General features: G+C 41.9%; 1 protein-coding gene across 1 annotated transcript in view; it reads right to left on the bottom strand.

Moving 5' to 3' along the window:
- The window catches only part of KCNH5 (potassium voltage-gated channel subfamily H member 5), a 158049-nt gene extending 131469 nt beyond the window's left edge, over positions 1–26580 (bottom strand). Inside the window, exons 1-4 of the mRNA XM_034062113.1 lie at positions 26508–26580; positions 13251–13374; positions 4842–4948; positions 359–487 (exon numbers count right to left, since the gene is read on the bottom strand). Of these exons, the coding sequence (XP_033918004.1) occupies positions 359–487; positions 4842–4948; positions 13251–13374; positions 26508–26580 (433 nt within the window). The remainder of the gene's footprint in view (positions 1–358; positions 488–4841; positions 4949–13250; positions 13375–26507) is intronic.
- Positions 26581–26808: the final 228 nt, after the last annotated feature.

The following is a 26808-nucleotide window of genomic DNA, read 5'->3' on the forward strand; positions in this document are numbered from 1 at the left end:
AAGAATACCAGTCCCTTAGGAGAAAGGTCTCCCAAAAAACACAGCATCAAAATTACTCAAAACTATGACATTTTTAGCAAATGCCAACTGTAGTGAAGAAATAGTGAAATGACAAAGAGACAGTTACAAAGGCTTGTAACTCTGGCAAAATATTATTGGGAATTTCCACTCATAATGATATATTATATTTTATTTTTAAGCAATAATTTAGGAGAGTGGCTTTGAAACTCTGACAGGTCACAAAATATTTCCTGAATTCAAGACACAGATCACAAGCATGAAATGTCCCTGTCACAGGACTAAGCTCAAGCATGTACTTTAGCATTTACAAAAAAATAATAGTGTATGTCATATTTACCTTTTGTTGAATCATCTTCAATCGGTTGTTTGAATAAAGTGATATCCTTAAAAGTGCACAAGAACAAAACCACTTTTTCATGCTCATTTCTTATGGGTGCAATTTGCATGTAGAACCAAACTGGGGTTCCTGAAGTAGAGAAAAAAAAAAGACATTGAACTGTGGTGCAGCACAAACTTTCCCCATCCTGTACACAGCAAACTTCAGCATTTCCATGTTATTATAACACACGTGTAGTTTGGGATCATACCTCAATATTTCTACATCTTCCAGATATTTTAATTTTAGCCCCCTCAGAGCAAAACAACATATTCCCATTTTTACAGCTTCATTAATCTGATCAATGACAAGTAGAGACACGAGGCTTTATAAATCTCAATTCTGAAATAAAGTATATTATTCTTGCCTTCTTTCTTTAGTTTTTCCCCAGCATGCTTCACAAACTTAGTGTCTGTGAGGTAGGAAGGCAAGAAAAAAAGGATGGATGGCATCTTTGATTCTTTCCTCGCATAATATGAAGCTATCAGATCTGAAACTGATGAAGCATACTGTCAAATGCTCCAAATTTGATGCTACTCCATTATTTCAGAAGAACTGAGTTAATTCAAGTGTGCTATCAGGACAAATCAGCAGATTCAGTTTCCTTTTTGTGTTTCAGGTCATACCCTCTATTGTCCTGCCCAGTGGAGCACTCTCCCAGGGCAGTTATAGGATCATAGAATAGTTAGGGTTGGAAAGAACCTTAAGATCGTTATCTCTATTTAGCTTTTGAAATAAATACAGAATATTGTTAAATACTACCACTCATCAAATAAACAGCCAAAGAATCCCTACTGTGTTAGAGTGGTTAGGATGGCTTTTGGTAAACCCTCACTGTTCACACAGGGCTCCTGCAGGTGCTCAGGAGCTAAAAAGGGTCTTATTTCTTCTGGGGCAGTTCCCTATGTACATGTAAGTCTGCTCTGTAAGGGGCAAAATCCTAAAAGACTTTAAGCATCCTGCTTAGAAACACCCTGTTCACCTGCAGGGGCATAAATGTCAGAGAGGCTTTCCATCCAGCAAAGCTCCATGCCCACAGCTGTGTCCCCTCCCTCCCAAACTTGCACCTACACACACCTCACTATAAATGCCTTCACAGCTAGCTAATTACCTTTGGGATTTGATGTGCTTTCAGCCAGTTGACATAATGGCTTTTCTCATAAGCTGTCTCAATGCCAGTCTGAGAGCTGACACATTGAGACAAACCACTTGCCCACTGTTATCCCATGGGCACCACTGACCCTCCCCAAATCTCTGCTAACACATCATGTCTGGGAACTGTGCCAGGAACTGCAGGATAGATGCCCAGAGAGCAATGAAACCCTATTGGGCTAGGACTACTGTGGGAAAGGTTAAAATCCACAAGAGTTCATGAAAAAGTCAGCATTGTTGAATTGCAATTAAACCAGTAGCTCACTAGCAGTAAACTGGAAAAATGGGAGACATAGAGGACCGATTTTTGTGATAATTCCAACACCATTATGCTGATTACTTGATTATCTCAATTCCCAGTTGCTAACCTTAGATAAAAGACTCTTTTCATAACTTCCAAAACAGAGTGCTGCAGCACTCTGGAGTAATAATGTACTTGCAGCTATACCTGGCAACTCATCAGCACCCTTTGAAAAGCTCTGAAAGTAGGCAGGCAAAATAACCTATAGAACAGCACTGATAAAAATGAAAGATAGAGGCAAGGTGGCTATTTCTGTAGAAGCAGCAATCTAGGGAAAAAGCAGGCAAAAAGCTTTGCTGAGTTTTACCCTATATATATGTATACATATAAATGCATGCCTAACATGGTTGCTGAGTATTTGAGTGGGTAGAGCTGAGGACTATGTAAGAAGGAAAGCAGTAAAGCAGAAGAAAGTTGTAGTAAACCTTCAGGTCTGAACCTGAAACCCACAAGCTTAGTTAACATGCCAAGGGGGCATGGGAAGTCAGCAGTCAAATGGATGCTTCTGGAATGCTTACAGATCATCTCTGTGCCAAAGCAAAGAAGGATGGGAAAGCAACCTGAAATTCTCAAATCTCCTCCTGCCTAAAGCCATTAACCCGTGGGTGAGGAAAAAAAAAAGGTTGCGCCACATCATCAGAAATACATAAGCACCTCTTGTTTAGTGGATGGGAGGGTACTCAGAGAGCACTGCAACCTCCAGGCAGGGTCTCTGCCAGTGATAAACACAAGCCCTTCCACAGAGTAACTGTCTGTGTTTTGCAGAAATGTGTTCATAGCAATAGATAACTATCCTTTATTTCTTTATCTGCTCTGATATTCAGTCTGGAGGATAAGAATGCAGTTTCTTGAAGGACCTTCCACAAGGCTCAGAGTATGATAAATGGAAGCAAACCCTGGGCAAACCAGCTACAGAACTGGAGCCAAAAGGTGAATCTATTAGCATTAGCAAGAGGTTGAAGTTCTGTGCTTCGGGTTTTAGAGAAGAAAGCTGGCAACAGATGCTATGGATGGGAACTGGCTCAAACCTGAGAAGATATACGAGTACTTTTCCATAAAGTCCTTCTGTAATCCTGCATAACTTAAGGTAAGTATAGGCTTGGAGAGCTGGGCAAAGGTGAAGATTTTATTAAGGCAACAGCAGCTTAATAAATCTCTGAAGCATCATCAAGCTCCAGCAGACAATTCATAACCCAAAGCAAAAAGCTTGTTCCAGAAAAGTCACCAAGAGAAGGCTTTCCTCACTTTATTCTTAAATGAAATAGAAAGGAAATTACTTCAGGACTGGCCCATGCTAGAGCAGGAGCTGCCAGCCCAGTTAATAAGGGAAGACAGAGTCAGGGAAAGCACTGGATCTTTGGGATCCTTTTTGGAAATCACACAGACACAGGGCATGGCAGTGACAGGCACCACCACCTGCAAAGATAACCAACATGAATCTGTCCTGGGAAATTCCCCTAATGTGAGGGGCTGTCCAGGTGACCTGCACAGGAAACAGGCAGAGAAGCTGAAAACGTAGAGACATACACATCCATATGCTGAGGAACCAAAAAGAGGTTATTTGGAGGGCTCTCCTGGGCACCTGCAGAAACAGCTGGACTCCAGAGCTGCTCTTGCTTCTCTTTTTAACTAAACTATTCACTAAAATGCTTTGAAGCATGCAGAATTAGAGAAATCTAAGGCATTTCATTCTGCTTAATGCACAGACAGGAAGATTTAGTCTACAAGGGTTAAGTGGAAATAAAGCATAATGCATGCAATTTGTTTCAAGAAGATGAGGTATCCAGGATGCTCTATTCAATGTCATGAAAGGTTTGCGTTTGCAGAGAAATGCGGTACTTGGGCACATTTAGCTCCTTCCTGAGGCACACCATTAACTTTCCTCAGCCACAGCACATGGTGGAAACCTCACCCAAGCGAGGTGCTCCATGCCAGCACCCAGTGAGGGGAGCACAGTCTCAGCTACTGGCCTCCAGGCAGCTAAACCAGCAGCAAAGCTCCCCAGCCCACTGGACCTGCATCCTGTACTGGGCAATGAAAGCCACACTGAAGGAAACAGCTCTATCAACATTGTGCTTGGCCTGTGGTTCACATGGCCAGTGACCCAGTCAGCTAGACTCAATCTGCTCAGGGTAGAGGAACTAGCTTTTCTGGAGCATGCTTCATCTGATGGTTTCGGGGTTTTTTTCTTGAGAAGATGGCCCCTGTGCTAGTGGAGGAGGCTGCTCATCTCCACTGACAACAGCAGGCATTTCAATCACCAGCCTGGGAGAAATATCAACACTGCACAAGCCCAGTGTGAGACCACACAGCAGTGTGGGTTTTGCTTAGTATGTGCTATAACATTGATAAAGCAGAAGTAGTACTACCCACATACATGGCAGGACAGAAAGTGTACTGCAGTGACTCATGGTTAAGACAAAACAATCTTTTCTGGTGCTGACAACCTCCTGTAAACCCAGTGCCACCAAGAGGAAGGGACTTAGGTCATGCATCTCATTAAGTTACAAAATTCTCTGGCTATTTAATCAATTCCTGCGTTATGCACCAAATTTAGTATTCTCACCAGAGCTCATAAATATTGGTTTACAGATCACAGAGGCATCTCAACAATGTTGGGAGCATCCACACATGCAATTGGGTTCTGGGTTCTCACTTGAGGAGAGATGGGGGTGTTTCCTAAACGATGTGGGGGAACCTCATTCAAGATTTCTTTTCACTTAACCCAGTCAGTAAAACAATCCTCAAAACTAAATATATTTTGTAAAGAAGGAGTCAGACGAGAGACAGCAGGGAGTCACCACTATTCTTGGCAATCTGAACACTTCTGAAAAAAAACTCTCTTCTTGAGCTGCAGTAACCAAAATACACATTTCTTCTCCAAATCTTACCCAAAATTTACCCATATGTCAAAATGAAGTTTAATTTAATATATTATATACTTCAAATACACTTTATCACACCCAACACCATACACAAATATATACATACTGTTTTTCTTGTAGAGGAGAATTTCAAAGCAGTTTGATTCATAGTTGTCAAAAGTCTGTCTGACTTTTTCAATGGTCTTCTTGTCTGTCAGTTCACCATACATAAAACTGAAAAAGAAAAAAGGTTTCTTTTTTTTCTAGACAAGCAACAACTTTGTTACAGTCCCTTAAAACAGCAAAGGCATCAGAGAAGTTATTAACTGTCATTTAGCAAAGTTTAACTATGATTTACAGTTCATTTAAATATTTAGAGTGTCACAAGGAAACCCACAATAGCAAGTAACCGTGACCACCTTTTTACTGTAAATGACAACAAATAAATCGACCGCAATGTTTCATTAAATGCTTTTCTGAGCATATCTTTAAGGATATATGGCTGTAAAAAGAGCTGATAACTTAGAATGCTACAGCTGCAGGCCATGAGAATATTGCTGTCAAAACAGAGAAAACGGAACAAAACCTCCAAAACCTCCCAAATTTTGTTCAAATCTCTTGAAAAGGCTTCTGGAGGTGGAATGGAAGCTACTGCAGGTAAAGGCTGTTAGTTGAATCAATGACTACAAATCTAATGTTGTCAAGATGCATCTGGGACAGTAAGATAATCAGAAACCTTTTACTAAACACCAATTTCATAGGTAGGATTTAACCAGTAAGACATAATGACTGTAATGCTCTGAAAATTCAGCACAGAAAGTGTATGAGTTGTCTCAGTGTAGCTACATCTGCACTACTACCAAACATAACAAATTCACTCTCTTTTTCCTTATTGCATAATGCATTTCTTCAATATTTCAGTAAAAATATGGAAAACACTAAAATGCTTTTGGAGATTCATCCCCCTCCAGGCTGAGGATACAAAGATGTAATTTTAACTCTGTTGTGTCTTGCCACTTGACCATCTCAGCTTCACATTCTTTTCCAGGTCAGACTTTCAGCTGGTGCAAGCAAACTCAACCCCCTGACCTTACTTTTGAAAGCTTCTGCAAGGAAAGAGTGAGGCTTTCGTTGTTATTCTTCCCTAGATTAAAAATAAGTGAAGACTGCTTTGTGCAAATTCCCAATTACAGAATTGAAGGAAAATGGAACATGGGATAAAAGCTTTCAGACACTTGGATGAATACACTTTTAATTGATCAGACGATTTTTTTTCATTTTCTTTGTTCATAAACAGTTTAATCTTCAGCTGAACCTACAACAGACAACCCTAGAGTATGAGAGAGAAAAGAAAAGCTATCATTGCCTCTGGGGTTTCAGTGCAGCTTCTCTTTTATTGATCAACAGACCTCCAAAGGTTCAATAAACATACCATTTATGTCTACTGTTCTGAAAGAAACAATAAAACAGCATAGTGGTTAGTGACTCGGCAAGCATTAAAACACTCAATGAAGGCCAGACCATGAATCTTTTCTTTATACAGCCAACCAAAGGAGGCAATGGGGTTGCTCCCAGAATAAGGTGCTGCCCAGCATGGGTGATGAAGGCAGTGACTCCAGCATCTGGATGTCACTTCAGCTGCTTCTTTTCTGGTAACACAGGGAGAGCTATTGATAAATGACACGTCATAAATGTTACCTTTGGGATAGCACTATAATGGAGATGCCATTACTACAGCAACTGATGTCAGGAAATGGTTTTACCCAGAGCACAGGGTTTCATTAAGGTATGCTTATTATCAACATACATGGCCATCTTGAGGAAAAGCAAAACACAGCCTACTGCTCATTTCTTAAGACCTGTCTTTCTTTCCTGAGGTCAGCTGATCATCTTTTATACATTTATATGTGAGGTGACAATAAAAAGAGTCTGTTTGGTCTTGGGTTTTTCAATCTATGTTTTTTTAATGCACTAATGAGGTAAAGAAGATGGTTTTTCTGTCCACAAGGCGAAATAAAACCTGGTAGTTTTCACACAGCCTGTTGTGCAATTGAATTCTCTTCTTTGATTTGTTAAGATTTAAAACAATGTCTCTCTTAGTCCTGAAGGAAAAAATTACATGAATTTGTTGAAGTGCTTGACTTTTACATGCCTTATAATACAGAAACTCAACATTAATTAGTGCTAAGATGACAAATGATACTCAGTATTCTGAGTAGTGGAAAATCATAGAATCATAGAATAGTGAGGGTTGGAAAGGACCTCAAGATCATCTAGTTCCAACTCCCCTGCCATGGGCAGGGACACCTCACACTAAACCATGTCACCTAAGGCTTCGTCCAACCTGGCCTTGAACACAGCCAGGGATGGAGCATTCACAGCCTCCCTGGGCAACCCATTCCAGTGCCTCAGCACCATCACAGTAAAGAACTTTCTCCTTATATCCAATCTAAACCTCCCCTGTTTAACTTTTAACCCATTATCCCTTGTCCTATCACTACAGTCCCTAATGAATAGTCCCTCCCCAGCATCCCTGTAGGCCCCCTTCAGATACTGGAAGGCTGCTATGAGGTCTCCACACAGCCTTCTCTTCTCCAGGCTGAACAGCCCCAACTTTCTCAGCCTGTCTTCATATGGGAGGTGCTTCAGTCCCCTGATCATCCTCGTGGCCCTCCTCTGGACTTGTTCCAGCAGTTTCATGTCCTTTTTATGTTGAGGACACCAGAACTGCACACAATACTCCAAGTGAGGTCTTACGAGAGCAGAATAGAGGGGCAGGATCACATCCTTCGACCTGCTTATCATGCTCCTTTTGATGCAGCTCAGGATACGGTTGGCTTTCTGGGCTGTGAGTGCACACTGCTGGCTCATGTTTATTTTCTCATTGACCAACACCCCCAAATCCTTCTCCACAGGGCTGCTCTGAATCTCATCTTTGCCCAGCCTGTATACTAGATAGCATTGCTGATCTATACTAGATCAACTTTATGTTTTAAAGGCTATATTCTCACATATAAAGAGACATTTTAAAGCCTGTGGGATAATAAAAACATTTTCCAGAAGGCAATTTTTAATAGCACCAAAGAAACCTCAAAGCTACTCACTGTACAAGTTACATAAGATCTTTGCTTATCACAGGTTTAACTTCGTCTGTCCTATTTTGTACACATGAAGGAACTCCCACTTCTTCAGTCAATCACTTTTTCTGCTTTGTGTTTTTTGTTATGTAGTGATTGTCAAGTGTCTTCAGTGCAAACTGTACAAGACGTAAATATCAAACCCACTCTGCTACTGGGAATATTACTACCTAGAAAATAGACGTATCAAAGAGAAACAAGACTTACTGAAATACTCAGGGAAAGGCACAATCTTAGATAATTTTGCCATCTCTGAAAGAGACCATTTGTCATTTAAGACGCCTGGGATCCCACCTCCCTTTGAAAGCATCCCTTGGCACAGAAAAAACACATCTGAAGCTTTGCATTGTGCTCTTCTGTCCTTTGTCAGGATTCACAGCAGTGGCATAAGAACAGCTCCCGGTCTACAGCACATGCCAGGGTGGTATTTAACAGCATTTGTGAGAAATTATCCAGGATATAGGACAGGTGAAGCACATAAGTCTACATCCAATTTACAGCTCCCTTCATCCAGAAGCACTGGATGAAAAGGCATCAGTTACAAATACAGATACATGTCAACAACTTCAAAGCTTTGCAAGCTACAGAGCAAGTGCCATTTCTAAGGAGAAGTGGCGCATCTCCCTGGGTCCCACTGGCACCCTCAGCAAGGTTTCTTTGCATAGCGTTGGCAGTGCAAGGAAGCCTTCTCTCACACACACCAGCCAGGTCAAGGAATGATATCTGAGTATTAAACTGAGCTTTTTTTCAGATTCATCATGCTATACCTACCATGCAAAATCCCATTTCTTGAATGCTGTGGAAATTTTGCCATTGGCTTCACTGGAGACAGAAATTTTTCGCACAGTCTTTTTTTAATCCTACTTGTAATGGCAGTAAGTCAAAACAAGGGAGAACAGAGATGCTGACTGGAGCACTGCAAGTGCTTCACTGGAAACCCTATCTGTAAACAACCACTTCAGCAAGGAGATCCAATTCCATCCTCCTATACAGCTGGAAGGCAAGACATAAACTGGGCCTATAAGCAGGTTTCCTCTTTGAAAACAAAACAAGCAATCAGCTACCACCAGCCCAGCACTAGGCTCTCAGCGGCGAGGAAGGGTAAGCAAAGCAAAGCTTGGAGCAAAAGCCAAGTATAAAATGCCAGGGTAGTTTACTAAACAGCCACTCAAAGGGTGCTTGCTCTTCCAAAGGCTACATGAGAATAGGGCTTAACTGATAAGGAACAATATTTAGAAAACAACATTTAGAAAAAACAATATTTAGAAAAGATTTAGAAAAAAATTTAGAAAAAAAAATTTAGAAAATTAAACTGGATTTTAATGTTTTATAGCTGTTAATTCTTTCAAGGTATTTATCAAGACATACATTGTCATGAGTGTGGGCAACTGGGCATGAAACAAGTGGTTTTCATAGAATCATAGAATAGTTAGGGTTGGAAAGGACCTCAAGATCATCTAGTTCCAACTCCCCTGCCATGGGCAGGGACACCTCACACTAAACCATGTCACCCAAGGCTTCGTCCAACCTGGCCTTGAACACAGCCAGGGATGGAGCATTCACAGCCTCCCTGGGCAACCCATTCCAGTGCCTCAGCACCATCACAGTAAAGAACTTTCTCCTTATACCCAATCTAAACCTCCCCTGTTTAAGTTTTAACCCATTATCCCTTTAGGGTAACTACAGTCCCTAATGAATAGTCCCTCCCCAGCATCCCTGTAGGCCCCCTTCAGATACTGGAAGGCTGCTATGAGGTCTCCACGCAGCCTTCTCTTCTCCAGGATGAACAGCCCCAACTTTCTCAGCCTGTCCTCATATGGGAGGTGCTTCAGTCCCCTGATCATCCTCGTGGCCCTCCTCTGGACTTGTTCCAACAGTTCCATGTCCTTTTTACGTTGAGGACACCAGAACTGCACACAATACTCCAAGCGAGGTCTCACGAGAGCAGAGTGGAGGGGCAGGATCACCTCTTTTGATCTGCTGGTCACGCTCCTTTTGATGCAGCCCAGGATACGGTTGGCTTTCTGGGCTGTGAGTGCACACTGCTGGCTCATGTTCATTTTCTCATTGACCAACACTCCCAAGTCCTTCTCTACAGGGCTGCTCTGAATCTCTTCTCTGCCCAACCTGTAGCTGCGCCTGGGATTGCTCCGAACCAGGTGTAGGACCTTGCACTTGGCATGGTTAAACTTCATGAGGTTGGCATCAGCCCACCTCACAAGTGAGTCAAGGTCCCTCTGGATGGCATTCCTTCCCTCCAGTGTATCAACCGAACCACACAGCTTGGTGTCATCGGCAAACTTGCTGATGAACTCAATCCCACTGTCCATGTCAGCGACAAAGTTGTTGAATAACACCTGTCTCAACACCGATCCCTGAGGGACACCACTCGTTACTGGTCTCCAGCGGGACATTGAGCCATTGACCACAACTCTTTGCATGCGCCCGTCCAGTTCTACTGCATGCTGGCTGATCTATTGGTGCACTTTCAAGCAGGGCTGAGGGGGAGAGGGGTTCAAGGTCAACCTAATGTTAGAGATGTCAGAACTGCAAATGCCCTGATCCTCCAGAACTGTCAGCTTATCTTCACCAGTAAACAAGTTCTTCCACCTAAAAAATCATGTGCATTTCAGCACTCTCTTATACCAATTATTCTATGTATCAGCTCCAGCTACAGATGCAACTTTGGGTACCACATGCACCCAGGAAGAACAACACACAGTGATTCCCATCACACATTATTCACGTGGTCTGACCCCTAGTAGTCTGTGCCTTTTATGTAGTGCCTGTGAAACTAGGGATACTGGCACTTGTACCACGGTATTTCTAAGCGATATTTCTGCCAATGGGCACATTATTGCTGATTAAAATTCAGATCACAGAATCACAGAATTGTTTGGTTCGAAACGGACCTTAAAACTCCTTCAGTTCCAACCCCCATGCCACAGGCATCCTCTAGACCAGGTTGCTCAAAGCCCCATCCAACCTGGCCTTGAACACTGCCAGTGATGGAGCGGCCACAGCTTCTCTGGCCAATCTGTGCCAGGGCCTCACCACCCTCACGGTAAAGAATTTCTTCCCACTATCTAATCTAAATCTACCTCTTTGAGCTTAAAGACATTCCTCCCTTGTCCTGTCACTAAAGGACCTTGTCAAAAGTCCCTCTCCAGATTTCTTGTTGACCTCTTCAGACACTGGAAGCTGCTCTAAGGTCTTCCCAGAGCCTTTGCTTCTCCAGGCTGCACAAGCCCAACTCTCTCAGTCTGTCTCCACAGCAGAGGTGTTCCAGCCCTCTGATAATCTTCAGGGCCTCCTCTGGTCTCACTCGAAATGGTCCTTGTCTTCCTTGTATTGGGTGTCCCAGAGCTGAACCACACACCCTGGTGTCACCAGCAAACTTGCTGAGGGCGCACTCAATCTCACTGCCTATGTTGCCAACAATGATGTTAAACGGCACCTGTCCTAATACTGATACCTGACTAATGCCGTTTGTTGGTGATGAGAGTACTGCAAAATCAAAGGGATGATCAGCCCATGACAGGACTAATTCATTGTCTGAGCTGAAACAAAAAAATCACTCATACTTCCAGTGTCTTCTGTTTATCCACCTCTCCCTGTAATCAGGATCAGCTAAGGTCACCTGAAGCTGAATATAATGATGACATATGAGCAGCCAATGTAGGGTATAGGGTGGGACAGACAGAAAGAAGGTATAATGAATATTCACTGGACTACCCAGGAGAAAATATTGGATGAAACTGATTTGAAGGCACTGTATCTTATAGACAGGGGCAAACAGACCAAATATTGCAAAATTTATAAATTATCCTTTATCACACTCACGATCAGAAACAATAACTTGAAACAGGGGCTAGACAGACTTGCATTGTTTGTATGTAGAGAATGAAAATTAAAGGAAAAAAACAACAAACCTGCCCCGCCCCCCCAAAAAAAAGGAAAAACCACCACAAAACAAAAAACTCAAAAAACAAAATCTCTCCTAGGAATTCCATTTTCCATAATAATTCCTACTTGGATTTGCATCTCTATGATTTACTTAACACACCATCCAAACAGGATCCTTACAAATGGTAACTAAAATCCATCACATTCACAAAAAAGCACTCAGATACAGTAAACCTTTTGATCCTCTCAGTATTTGAGGCATGAAGCACAGGGGAATCATTATCAGAAAGGTATTGCTAAACCTTTACTTCCTCAGTTTTTTCCTGCATTTCTGTTCTATATTTTTAATTTCTGTAATGTGCACAGACTATAAAAGTGCTGGCTCACAGCAAACCTATATAGTTCAATATTTAAGACAGCAAAAAGCAAAGGGGAAAGCATGTATTTATATCCAGCACAGCTGTGATAAGGCTGTTTCTTTCAGCCGCGCTGAGTATATCAACTTTATTGCTACTATGTGAATATTTAATTTCAGTGGCATGTGCCCATCTCTTCTCCATTACTTGTTTGAGGATACCTGGCTGCACAGAGCAATCCTGGACTCCCAAAGCTTCCTCCCCTTCCCAGCAGATGAGAGCAGTGACCACACATCAGCACTTGTTGTTTTTTGGAGTTAGCAATGACTGACATCCAAGGACAGGCACACTGCCTGCCCTGCTCCTGCTAGCTGAAGCATCAGCCCATGATCAGTGTCTGGCAGCACCCATCTCCCAAAAGCCATCTCTGTAGGTAGGCAGAACCCTCCTTCCAGTGCCCTGGAGTTGGTTGCTCCCTGAATAAAGGGAAAACCTAAACAAATGTGTATCTCAGCCATTCCTTATTGCCTCTGTGCCTGTTTACTTTGCTCATGCACACGCATTAGGGATTTAGTTGTTCTCCAAACCATCTCCTTTTAAAGGATACAGCAGACAAGGCACAGATGCATGTCTAACCATAAATCATAGCTATCCGCTCCTGAGAGACCACCAACAAAAAGAAAAAGCCATAAAGTTGCAATGCATAGAGTAGATATATCATCAGCTTAATCACTCTCTTGGGAATAAAGATGCAGTTTGCATCTGTGTGTGAAACAGCAGGAACTAATGGGCTGCAGAATAGCCCAGTACCTCCTGGCATGACAGTAGGAGAATTAAAATTAAAAAAAAACAAATAGTAAAAAACCCCTTTGAACTATATTACCTAAAACCCTACTGTCTTTATTGGATCATTAGCTACAGCACATTTGTACTGATATTAGTCAGGATAAATTTCAAAGTGCTTTGCCATGTCATGGATAAGTTTTTGGTTTCATTCATTTAAAACCTGTTTCAATACTTACATTTCTACAAAACAACATTTTTCTTACATCAATACGTTTTGCAAAACCTCATTGTTCTTCCCAGTAGATTATGGGTTTTTTAAGTGTATTGAGTGGCAATAGATCGCTGGCATACCTGCAAGTGCTGCTCTTCTGCATGACGTCAGCTCGATGATATCCGGAGAGTTTACAAAACCCGTCATTACTATAAACTACAGGCCAATCCACAATCTGGGCATTTCCCAACAAAAAGCTGGATTCTGCAAAGAGAAAGAGAAAAGGAGACAAAGGACAGGTGTCAGCGGCAAAGTACAATTAAATCCATGTGTTATACAGCAGATGCAGAGCTATTCATGACGGCAATTTACAGTGTGAAATTTCAGAGGAAACTGAAATTAAAATAGGCTCAGAAAAGAAATTGTGATGTAACAGGGTAACTTCATAACAAAAGTAGCTTCATGCACACCAAAATACTGATATAAGTAGCAACACCTTAACAATTTAGAAATTTAACAATTTATTCAAAGCATCTGGGCAAGGTGTCATGTTTGGTTTTCATTTTATATTTAATTATTTATATATTTATATGGTATTCATATTTTATATGTATCCTGAAACCAACCTTAAATTAACTTGTAAAATGAGTTTAAAATTATGAACTTTATTTGTGCCCAGCAGTGATGATAACTCTTGCTTCAAGTAAATTTCTCCTCCTGGTAGGTCCCAGACTGTTTTGCAGGACACAGACAGAATCCCTGAGATGAGGGACAGAGAGCATCAGGAACCACTGGGGAGGAGTCAGATATTCTGAAGTTCCCACTGCATCTTGTGGCACAGCACGAGCCACATCATGCCTGTGAGTGCAAATATCAAGTGACCCACGTCGAAACTCAGCATGACTGGGGAAGTAAAGAGTGCCTAAGAGGCTTAAACGTTGAAACAGCACAAAACAGGTACTGAACTTCAGTGGTGGTCTACTAAAAATGCACATAGGTGGGTTTGGCTCATCCTAGTAACATGTATCCAGAGCTGTAATTACTAAATATGGGCAGGGAGTATTTCTAGGAGGCTGAAATCAGGTTTAAATTATCATTTCAGTCATCTGTTCTTTCAGTCAGTGCCTACAGTTTGTATGCATGGACTGGCACCAACACATTATGAGTTAGCCTTAAAATAGTTTTATTCACTAGTTTGGAAAGATTCTTCCATCCCTGCTTTTAGCAAGGCATTTTCAAAGAAAATACCCATTTTGCTTAAACACAATGTTGTGGGATGTTATGTGCATTGAGACTGTAAGCATCCCTAATTTTGTTTCAGAAACAATATTCTCACTTAAATAGAGGTTCTCAAATTGTAGTCTGTGATAATCTTCAGAATTTTCTTTATTTTTAGTGTGAGTTTTCAATTTCATTTTGACTGCAGCTATGGAACTAACTAGTCCCATTCACTGATGCTAAGAAGCTTTTAGAAAAAACTGTTAACAATCACTGCTGTACAGAAATTATAGGAAATGTTCCTTTCAGCAGTTCTTGGGTGTGGGGGGGGGAGAATGGGGGAGAGAAGAGAAGGAAGAAATTAAGGAGATGTTTACAAATTTTCCACATAATAGCCAGAGCATGGTTATGCCAATTACTTGCAGATATGTATTCAGGTGCATACATTCATTTTCATATGAAAGTGACACGTTTTTTGCATGCGCTACACATGCCCCTCTTACACGTATTTATAACCATGACTGGATTTTACATTATGCTAACATTATTCTGTTGAACAAGGGAAGCATACCAGAAAAAAAAACCTAGTATGTCTTTCTTTTTTCTTTATAACCATGAATTTGAAAAAGAAAAAAAAAAAGAAAAAAGATCTGGATTTTCTGTAGAAGAGCAGATCAAAATATACTTAGAAGCCAACTGATGTGAGAAACAGAAGTTGAGATTTTGTGAAATCTAACCCCTTTATGCTCAAAGAATTTATTTGAATCCATCACAAATATTCTTAAGCCTAAATGCCAACTTTAAAAATTCACTTTCCTACCCGAAGGGAGATGCCCTCACTACAAGCTGCAGCAGACACAGAGTCAAGCCTGAGCATTACATTAAGATCTCCCTGGCTTTCTGCAGCCCTTTCTGCAGCAGGGACTCAGCCCAACTTTCCTCAGCACAGGGCAGATAATAACACAGGGGACATCCCAAGCCCTGGAAACCACAGGATTCCCGTTGTATTGATGTTAACCCAACCTTGCATCTTCTCCAATCTGGGAGGCACAACCAGCCCCCAAATCCACTGGGCTCCCCTCACAGTGGTCACCGTACCACAACCACACCCCAGCAGCTGAAGAGGATGGGAGCATAAACAATGCATAATTTCCCACCCCAAAGGGAAATAACCAATATTACAAGTCCTCTGGTTAGATTTGAAAAGAGATTTCTTTGCAGGATTATCTCATATTCCAATATAATTTGCACAACCAGGGCAATGAGAGACTGTAATACCAAACTCACTCGTGGATGCTGTGCACATCTGGGTGTTCCCCAGAGGACCACAGTCCAAAAGCAAATAACCCTGCTTTGAAGCCTCCCCAACTAACAGACATAATCTTGATTGTGTATTTCCACCACATAACTGTTTCAGGACACAGAGTACACAGAGGATGATCTGTTGCAGCCAGCAACCAACAAGAGGACATACCTTACCTAAAGGTTGTCTTCTATTCTTTACACCTGAGGGTCTCAAAATACTCAATAAGGCATGCATTCACTAAACTGATCAAATCCACCAGAAACTTGTGAGGGAACAAAATGTAAAGCCAAACTATGGATTTTTAAAAAATGAAAAAAACCAGACACTAGAAGTATCTATGGTATTTATTTGTAAGGTTAGATCAGATATATACAGTACATGTACTAGAAATTTGATGACATCTTAGAATATGTTTTCTTTTGTCCCCATGGATTTTTCTTTGTTTCACTGACATTTTTTACCCTTGTCTCCTAAGCAAGGGCTCATTCATCCCTACTCAGCACGTGAATACGTATGTGTGTGTCCTATTCTAAATGAAGAAAAATCTTGAATGAATGTTTGCGTCTTGCTAGAGACAAATGAAACCAACTGTGGGCACAAAGCCATAGGAATCCATTTTTCACTAATGTCACTGCTCAGTGAGCAACTTGATAAAATTTAAGGAGGAATGAGTCAGCATCTGAACCTTCAGTTTTATTGTGTACCAAAGTCCCAGCATTCACAGGACTCCATGCCTACCATACCTTTTATCAAAAGTCATGTTATTTTCTCCAGCCAAAATACATCAATTCTTCTCTTTCTACAATTTATCCAGATCAAAACTCCAGGCAGATTTAACTCTACATTAGCCAGACCACACCCAGTTGTAAACAACCAAACTATGTACTGGGTGACAGGACACTGAGAAAACCTCTTTTTTTAGCCAAGTGCAAAGGGACATGGAGGAGTTTTTGCTTTGAATCCCCGCTGTGACTCCTTGTATATTCTCTAACATGTCTCCATTTTGGGCCTAACTTTTACAAACAACAGAGACTCTATAGTAGATGGTATCACCTTAGGGTTTCTAGGAGTTTTACGTACTTGGAGAAGAAACTGGTTTATATCGTTTCATCACCACTAACTGCTCATGAAAGTCCATTTCTGCAGTTGCTTCCTGTAAGGTTCAGTCCTGATAGGCAGTCCTGGACTAAATCCATCTGCATGCCTGCCTTCCATATTTCTACAACTCAGTGGTTTCCTCACTAAGACCAATCACAGATGTGTCTTGGGTTAAAACTTCCCTCAGTCTGATTATATCAAATTCCACTCTGTTCAATTAGCAGCTGGCTGCTTAAACCTTGTGTAAGAGGCAAAGATTGGAAAAAAATACATTTTGTCTCCATCTCCAGTTGTCATAGGGCAGCTTAACATCAAAGGAGTCTGTTCCCTTCAAAACACAACTGGCTGCATGCTCTTCCTTTGCTAGCAGCTCCAAAACAAGGACCCTCAGCCAAGGGCACACAGATGTCCCCCTGTGCACTGCTGTGATGACTGATGAAGTCCCATAGCAGCCTCTTAGTACAAGCTAAGTCTTCATTCAAGCAGCCCGGGTATAGCAAAAGACAAGTGTGCTACAGACCTACCCACAGGTTTCCAACTGACTTGCTTCTTCCTGAGATACACTGAGACTCACTGAATGTAACAGGAAAGAAACACACACACACCATGGCTATTCACCCAATGGCAGCCCAAGAACATGTCCCACAGATATTGCTGCAAGCAAGCACTTTGTGCACCTCCATCATCAAATCACAGGTTCACTCCACATCCTCCCCTGATAGCCCACACCCCACATTGGTTAGTTCATGTCAAATAGCTTTGGAGTCAGCCAAAGGACCTTTACATAGTCTTCTCTAAAGCATGGGCATGAGCCCTGCAATGCCACATGCCAAGGATGCTCCACCCAGAGCAGAAGTTTTCTGCAAGACAGACCTAGGCTTCTGCAAGACAGACCTCCCCCTTCACGGGAGAGGCAAGCTCACGGTGCCTACTCTAGTCTTCAGCAGATAAGAAGAGTGTCGTGTGGCTTCTTCAGGAGAAAGACGAAAAAAGTATGGAAACTGCAGGGTGCTAAGTGTAGGAAGAACACTGGCACTGGGATGTCCACAGCTGTTTTCCAGTTGGATTTGATACACAAGAGCTACATTCCACAAACCAGTTTTTTTAAAAAGAATATATTATATTGGAGGTATTCTGAAGTTTATTTCTTAAAAGAATTTAGCTACCAGTAACTGGAAAACATTGAATTCAGCTGCTACCATGTGGTTATATCTTATATTCTGAAAACATTAACATGCAGCTAGTTTCGAACTTGCATGATGATTAGCCTGAAATGTCTGATAATGCATTCATCCTTGCCTAGATTTCCCTGATGCCCTGAAAATGCATTTCCACTTCCCATTTCCTTAGAGATAAAAGTCAATTTTTATTATTTCTAAACTTGTCTTGATGTCATTGCCTCCACCAAACATTTTCTCCACCCATCCCCCTTTCCGACATATTGCAGAGAGCCCAAATCACAAATCTGTACGTTGTCTAAAGTTCTTTGACTAAATGCATCTAAACACCAGGGTCTCCCTATAAGAGCATTGAGAAGCAGGGTTCAGCCAGCAGACTTGCCATGTCTCAGAGCTGCTAGATTCCTCTTAGGAAGTCAGCAGGATTTTTATTAGTTAAAATTGGTTAAATTAGTTAAAATATTTGCAAGGTTTAATACTGATGACAAGGAATTATTAGAGGTGTGCAGTTAGCAAAATTTCAGGTTGGAAAACACAGTTGAGGAAAACAATTGTCATAGCCACTATATTTGCTGTTGCTGCACCTTTACTTTGTAAAAAGGCTTTTTGTATAAAGGCAGCCTATGCTGTAGAACAGCAAGCCTTTAATCTTACTTTGTCTTGCAGTAGCTAATACTCAACAGCGCTGAGCCTTGTTTTGTTTAAAGAAAAAAAAAACACAAAAAAAGACCACAGTGTGCAAGCAGTATTTTTAACCAACAAAATGCCTAAAGCAGTGTAAAATTCATGTTATGTAATCACAGGAGAGCAAGAACAGCTAAATCAGTTCAGGATATATGCTTAGCCAAGTGAGAAACGTTGTCTCTAATCATCTTTTCTCCAGAAAGCTTGGGTACCACTTGTAACAAAAACTGTTTAAATCACTGTTTTGAGTTCCATCTCATCCCAAGAAGACAGGCAACTGCTCTTTTCAGAGAAGTCACCATGGAAGAGATGTTTTTAAAAATAAATGAAGCAGCAAAATACAAGTAATAATAATTATTATAATAATAAAAAGGAGCAGTGTTTCCATCTCTGAATAAATTCCTAACCCAAGCAACTTGACACAGAGTTGTCATTCAGAATTCTCATTCTTCCACTGCAGAACAAATGCAGCCTGGCCCTGGCAGGGTCTGTGAAACATCTGGAACTTGCCTTTTTTGCTAAGGCTGTTTTATTAAAGCCCCAAGCCACATAAATTGCTGTCAGTTTACTCGCCTTAGAACTGCACAGGGTCAGCATATTGCTGCAGTCTTGTTTAAACCATCTTGAAAGACTCATTGGGTTCTTCTATGTGTGTGTTGGGGAGGGAGGTCCTAAAAAACTGTTCTCATTCTTTTTCTTTTAGCCCTCCTGAGCAAGTCTCGGCCCTGGTAATACACACTTTTACTGGTGTCCTTCACAGTGACTCCAGCTCAAGACATATTGCATCCCCACAGAACAAAACAGAAAATCTTAAGCCCTTTTAGGAGGGCATTGCCCTCTGAAATCAGCCTCAATGGGCAACAGCATCCCTCCAGCTCCAGGGTCAGCTGCAGACAAACTGCTGTGCTTAAAGGAGCAACCTCCACCAGCACTTTGTACTCTTTACTATGAAGCCACACTACTGTTTTCTAACAAAGCTATTATTTCCCCAGTGTCTTTAAAGCATGCAAAACATCAGTGTCATCCAATTTATTCAGCACATTGTGTTGCTTGCCTGAAAAAAAAAATCTCTCGAAGGACTAACTCTTTACGTCACCTTTCTGTACCAGTGTTGTTTTTATTTAATATTCATATTATGAAAATGCAAAGAGGACTAAACCCAGCACAAGATGCCACTGTACCAACTATGCTAAAGTGATCTATTTCCTGCCCCAAATAAATGCACCTCAAATAAAACAAAATATAAATAACCCAGCATTGGCTGAAATATTAAATCCATGGGTAAATCACTTAGCTGGGAACACAGCAGCTTTTGGCAATTTAGCAAGTGAGCTCAAGAGGAAAGATTAGAGTCTGCCTGAAATTTACCTCCTAAAAACTTAAAAAAATAACTTTAATCATCCTGAATGTGAAAGACCACAGACAGCACAGTCCACTTTATTGTGGCACAACATCATTGACCACAGGAAGAATTTTGAGTCAATAAGGACAAGAGAGCATTCCTGTGAGATGCCTGCAAAATGACATTTCATACAATTTTGATCGCAGTTTCTTCCCCACATATTCATTTGTCCTAGAGTCAAAGTAATCCTCACATATCCCAGTTACCATCTAAAGTCCACCTCTGAATCTGTTCCCTGATAAAATTATGCAGAATATAACACAGATGTAGCAAGACTAAATTTAAACTGGAGGACTCTGTAGCTCTCACTCCAGGTGCACAGGCACCCCAAGGGAACAACCAAATATCAGATTTCTAGCTTTATACAAATGAGAGTGCTTGCTTCACATTCCCAGATGAGAAAATTGCAGTAATAGTAGTTGTTTGGACATTGGGGCTCCTCTTGCAAACACTCAGCATGAAGCTAGTGCTGGCTGCAGTTTCACAGAGCCTGGCTGTACCTCACAAAAACCTGTTTTGTCAGAGAACTGTCTGCCTCTCCCATGCTCCGCTCTCTGTGCGAGTGGCTGAAGCAAAATTATCAACAGTTCAGATCCCAGCCAGGTACCAAGGTGCTGCTTCAGGCCAGTCTCCAAAGGGGCTGTTCACAAGCCAGCAGTCAGACTCCCTCCTGCCGCCGCATGCAGGATTGGGCCCTGGCTACTTGGGTTACCCAGGGCTTGGCATTTAAAATAACCAGTCACTGAGTGTGCTGATTAAACAAGAATCAGACTTCTTTTTCCTGAAAACCACGTAATTAAAGTGCTAACTCCAAAATTTTCTTCTATTACTTCATTTTATCAAACCACTAAATCCTCTTCCCTTAGCTTTCCAGGAGAATAACTTAAAATCTCAGTCAACCACCAAAGAGTACCCCGTTAAACATACTAATTAAATGTATTTCCACAGCTCACTTAACTTCCTGACATTATTCTTTGGCTGTATATTCCTTCCTACAGCAATAAAAAACCTGGATATTTACTTTAAAAAGAAAAAAAAGAAAAATCAATAATTCCATTTTTCTCTTCTCAGATTTCAAGATTAACCTGAGAATGCAACAGCTCTTGCAGTGACCTCTTGTGGCAAGCGCTCAGCAGCGCTCAAGCGTCCCCCTGAACACAACGTTTCTCCAGCTGCCCGCAATACACACACCAAGAAATGTTAGAAAAGACCCACAATTTAACAAGCAGCTGGTCAGACCTCAAGGAAATCCAGCTACTCCTTTAGCTAATGACTTCGCATTATTTGTGTTTCTAAAATAATACAATGGTACAAAGCTGCCATAACCACTGAAAACATAATGATAAAAAACTTAAAAAAAATAGGCCATGTAAAGGTCCCCCAATTTCAGCATCAGTCAGACATGCTTAATCTTTCTGTATTCAGCAAGCCAACTTGAGAATTAAGGAAAGTGGGGTGCCTGCAATTGAAAACTCCTCACAAATGTCATCTAGTAATGCTTCATCTTGTAAAAATCCACTTTGCATTGATTTATGTATCAGCAGGCCCCCTGCAGTCCTAGAAACTGAAAAAGGAACCCTGTGCCTTCAAATGCCAAAGAAAGCCCTAATGTCATAAGTTTCTTGGACATTTCTTCAGTAAGTTCTCTGCAGTCAGCTGAGACAGAGGATGGAAACTTTCACCACACAGTTTATAGTGTCCTTCTGTAGAGATTTAGGAAGCTGCTGAGGTCTGCATTTTTTCAGAAGATCCACAGTGACAGACATTGTGTAAATTTGAAGTAACCTGCCTTAAAGAAATCTTTCTGCAGTGTCTGTAATTTCACTTGGATCAGATGAAAATGCAGTTTTGTTTTAATTTAGGGGAGCAAAGCCTATATGTATCGTGTCCCATAACAACATTTTGTCACCCTGCCTGTAAGACATCAGGTACACTAACTACATGGGCTAGTAAGAAGGACAGGAGAGACAACAGACACTTATTTTATCTATAATACTAGCATAATAAAAATTAAAAAGTGTCTTAACACTACAGATGTGACTCTTGTTTCCCTCCCCTTTCCTGGCTAAGCTCCCTTTACAACCCAGTCACCTGCACCAAGGGCTGATCCTTTTGCCCTTCAAAGTCACAGGGACCCAGTAGAGCATAAAGCTCTGTCTGAAGGAACTGCATTGTAGAAACATGGGACAAAGCTGAAAAAGGCCAGGAATTAAATAATCAATTAAATTCATCAAAGCTCATGGTAAAATTTCCATGTAAGCCTTGCGGAACCAAGATTTAAGCCCAAGTGTCAAAATATGTTTATGAAGGACCTGAAAGACTCAGTTTCCTGAGGAAGCTTCAAAGAGTTATTGCAACAGAAACAATAACAAATAATTATGACTCTTACCATATAGGTAAGATTATATATAATCTTCCACTAAATTAAGCCTATCTTCCAGGCTGTTAGCACTCTTTATTGCATATTGCCGCAAAGCCCCAGAGTTAATCTCTCCCAGACTCACCCTCTACCATAAAAGCAAATCATGCCATTAACATAGGCATAATGCTTTTGTTGCTAGAATATGTAAAGGGTGAAGATGGACAAGCAAGACAAACACATTCTCTTGCCCCTGTGTGCAAGGCTCAACTCACTGAATTGCTCTGTATGCCTGCCAGGTATACAGAGCCCAGCCCAGCTCTGGAAACTTGCCCAATTCTGTACCTGTGACACCTCCACAGTGCTGAGCCGAGGTCAGTATCAGCAAGCTCCGAATGCACTAAAGGATTAACCAACAATATTAGCAATAACAGACACAGACTGCTGAGAACATTTTAGGAGAGAACACTGCCCTAAGGAAGGCCCTTAATAAATGTTCAAAATACTAATGGCAGTAAAAGGCAGTCACTTTAATGTGATTTAACCCAGTGCTCTCACAAAACACTTTTTTCAGCTCAGCAAAAGACCTGGTGTTCTTAAGAGCCAGGGCACAGTCAAGACTGTAGTAAGATCGTATCAATCTTTGTGAGACTCAGATAAGACCTTTACTGGATGTATTTTCACTGTGCTTTAAAGGAAGAAGAAATATTCAAGAGTGCACTGAGATTAGCCAGAAGATAGGTGTGTGGATCCTGAGGGCTTGGCCCTTTTTACTAACTGCAGCAGTTGGTCTAACAACAGATCCCCCTGCTTCTCCCACAGACTTTGTCTCTGCTCAAGCAGAGCTCAGCTGAGGTGTGGGCAAAGAACACACTAAGCAGCTCAGAGGTTACTGTCCCCCACCAAAGGCTTTGGGAAACACCTGCACTCTGCTGCTGCCCAAAAAACAAAGTAAACTCCTGCTCTAAAGCACTTCATAAGCTCCAAGGTGTAAATCTGCCTCCCAAAGCGAGCTTCCCTGGGCAAAGGGACATTCTGGGATCTCTCACTGACCCATTCCATAGTTTTGGCAGTCACTTCATCCTTCCCAAACACATTGGCTGGGAGTGGAACAACTTGGCAGGGTAGCCCAGAAATCCCACCTCTCCATATAGAGGGCAGAAGAGCCATGGCCACCCCATTCTTTCTACTCAGATCTTTTATGCTTTGCTTATGACTGACTTGCCATGATAGTTTCTCCCACAGTTTTAACCTCATTTTCACCCAAAGCTAGGGCAAAAAGGAAAGGTTCACAAAATTAAACAGAAAATGAGTAAATAATGCTGAAAATTTACTATATGACTGCTTTAAACACCAAGGTGGCCACCACCCTGCACACCATGTTCCTACTATGCCAGTTCTAACTCTCCGTATTTTAAAATTATTGCAATTTTGCCTATAAGTTTTGTTATTTAGAACCATCTTTGGCAACTTTGATTAATTAGACTCCAGCTACATTTCCTTTTGAAACCATTGTTTCCATGCTCTTAAAGAAGAGCCTATCTGCTGAAATACCTGTCTAATTTTTCCAGCAGTACCTGTTGGCTAATAGAGTTATTACCTCTACCTACTAACCTTCTCCTCATTGTTAAGAAAAGATTTATTGTCAAGAATGAAACAGGATTACATAATAGTGAGAAATCTCAAAAGAGCATGTCCTTTAACCAGTAAAGGTGATAAAAGAGCTCTTTTTGAGGATGCTGAAAATGTATTTTAAAAAACAATCATCAGTCTTTCCTTCACCCTATTTCTCAACTAGTCAATGAAAAATCTCTTGGAAACTGGTGAATCCAAGTATAAAAACAAAAGCCTGCACAGAGTCAGCAGATCAAATCCTTGCCTTCTACCGAACACTAGCAGGAGACACTGGAATCAGATTTGCTCTACTGGATGCCATTAAGTTTGGATTAAACAGCACTGAATCCAATGAAAATTACTATTTCTATAAAGGACAAATAAGGTTATGTCCTGGATGACAAAAATAAGAACTAAATCATGTTTCAGGGCACAATACTGACCACTTAAATGAGTTAAATTCCCAATCCACTTTTCACCTTGTCCAACTGGGCAGATTTACCTCTGTAGCATCACGTATAGGCATCATCAGTGGCAGAGAAAAAGCAGAATGAATGACCAGATCAGCATGATTTAATGCTCCTAAATTAGACCAGGTTAAATCTGGAGGGGAATTTTAAAGTATAATGTTCATATAAGTCCACATAAGTATAACGTTCAAAAGCCTTCTGAGTTTTTACAGTTTTTGACATCTCAAAGGTTTACTGAGTTTTCATCAGGGATGACATGTGATTTAATTAAAGCATGATACAAAAGTATAGCAATGCCAAACCATGTTCCCAGCTCTGCCATGGACTTGCCCCATGACCTTGGAAAAACAACTGTGATGCTCTGAGCTCCTATTTACGCCACAATTCGAAGAACAGGTTAGGAATGCCTCTGTGTGTCCTCTTCCACACGGAGCTGTGAAATGTAATTAAAATCCACAAGCACTTTGAAATTGTCAGAGGGAAAGTGCTATATAAACCCCTATTAATTAAGCTTGCATTTAATATTCTGCTAAATAAATACACTATTGCGGGAAACTAGCTCTTGGTAATCATGCAGCTATAGAGCTTGACGGGGAGTCAACTAATGACCACACAACTGACAGAGGCAACACCAAAGGGATGAACCCCCCCACCTGAAAAAAAAACAGTTGATAGCTCAATACGAGGCTGCCATTTTAACATAAAATATTTTAAAACAAATTCTAAGTCCTTATCCCACTCCTGCTTCCACTAATTCACCACCTGCCATCTAATAAACACACCAGACGGTGTTAGGTCCAGACCATGAATGTGAGGTAAATCCAGAGTCATGCAATAGAAAGGTGGAACACTTTTCAGCACGATTTCACATCACATTAATGTCTTGATTAACAATACATGTGGCAACTTTGCTCAATACTCTGCCCACCTTTCCCATTCACATCCCCAGATGCAAACTAAAACAGCAGTGTTTGGTATGGCAGGGTCACGCTAAACTTGAGCTGTCCAACAAGATGTCTTTCAGCATATGAAAAGTCAAGGTTTCTTACCACACTTCATTTGTGCAGTCATATGTTTCAGTAGTTAGGTGCCAGTACAAAACCGGCATAAATAAAGGAATGTAACTATCACAAGACTTGCCTAAAGCAGCATCTACATTAATACATCTAGAGAGAAGGCAGTCTGCAGCCACACTGTAACTTTAATTGAGCTGTACACAGTACTCTTGATTGGTGCTTTCCACTGGATCAAAGGATAAAATTAACTCCAAGAGCAAGGAATAATTTGACAGCCATGCAGTCCTGAGCCAGTCCTGTAAATATCCACCTAACAAGGAGCTCTAGATGAGCAAGTGCAGGCAGTTCTTTACATACTGCTCAGCCCCAGAACTACCATTGTCCTAACGACAGTCATTCCCTCATCCTCCTTCCCAGCACCTTTACCACAGACTTAGAGTGTCTCAGAATTAGAAAGACTCAGAAATCCTGGATGAAAACCCAATTACTACAGAGCTAAACAACAAGAAGAGCACAAGGAACAAGAGAAGTTATGGATGCCCCATCCCCAGCAGTGTTTTTAAGGCCAGGTTGGATGGTGCTTCGAAGATGTCCCTGCCCATTACAATAGGGTTGGAACTGTATGATCTTTAAGGTCTGTTCCAACCCAAATCATTCTATGATTCTATGAAGAAGGAAAAAAAAAAAAAAAAAAAAGGACACGATGAGCAGAGAGAGTATTAGAAATGTAAATTATGACCACTTATTCTCAGAAGCAGCAATACCGATAACGAGGTAAAAAGAAACGGAGGGGACAGGGAAAGGCTGGTGAAGGGCTGGCTCCAGCGGAGCCTGGCAGGGCAAAGCAGAGACCCCGTTCCTTGAAGGCAAAGCTTTGGCACAAACCGCAGCGGGTCAACGGGTGCGGCAGCTCCGTGCCCCGAGGAGCAGCCGCGGAGACGGAGGGATGGATGAACGGGTGGAGGTATGGATGGACGGACGGACGGACGGACGGACGGACGGACGGACGGATGGATGGATGGATGGAGGGATGGATGGCGGGAATTTCTCACCGCTTGAACGCCGGACGATGTTCTCCAGGAAGGTGTTCTGCGGTGCCACCAGCCCTCTCTTGCCCCCCGGCATCCTGCAGCGCCGGGCTCGGGGGCCGGGGGTGCGCGGCAGCGGCGGCGGCAGCGGCGGCGGCCGCGGCGGCAGCGGGGGGGGGCCGGAGGCGGCTGGTGCGCCCGGTGCCCGTGAGTCGCGCAGGGGCGGCCGCGGCCGCTCATGGTAGTGGCGCCCCCGCGGCGGCTGCAGCGCGGACTGGGGCCGCGCAGAGCACGGAACCGCCGAGCGCCGCCGCCCGCCCACCCC

The sequence above is a fragment of the Melopsittacus undulatus genome, chromosome 4, assembly GCF_012275295.1.
Source record: "Melopsittacus undulatus isolate bMelUnd1 chromosome 4, bMelUnd1.mat.Z, whole genome shotgun sequence".
In the NCBI taxonomy this organism is placed as follows: Eukaryota; Metazoa; Chordata; class Aves; order Psittaciformes; family Psittaculidae; genus Melopsittacus; species Melopsittacus undulatus.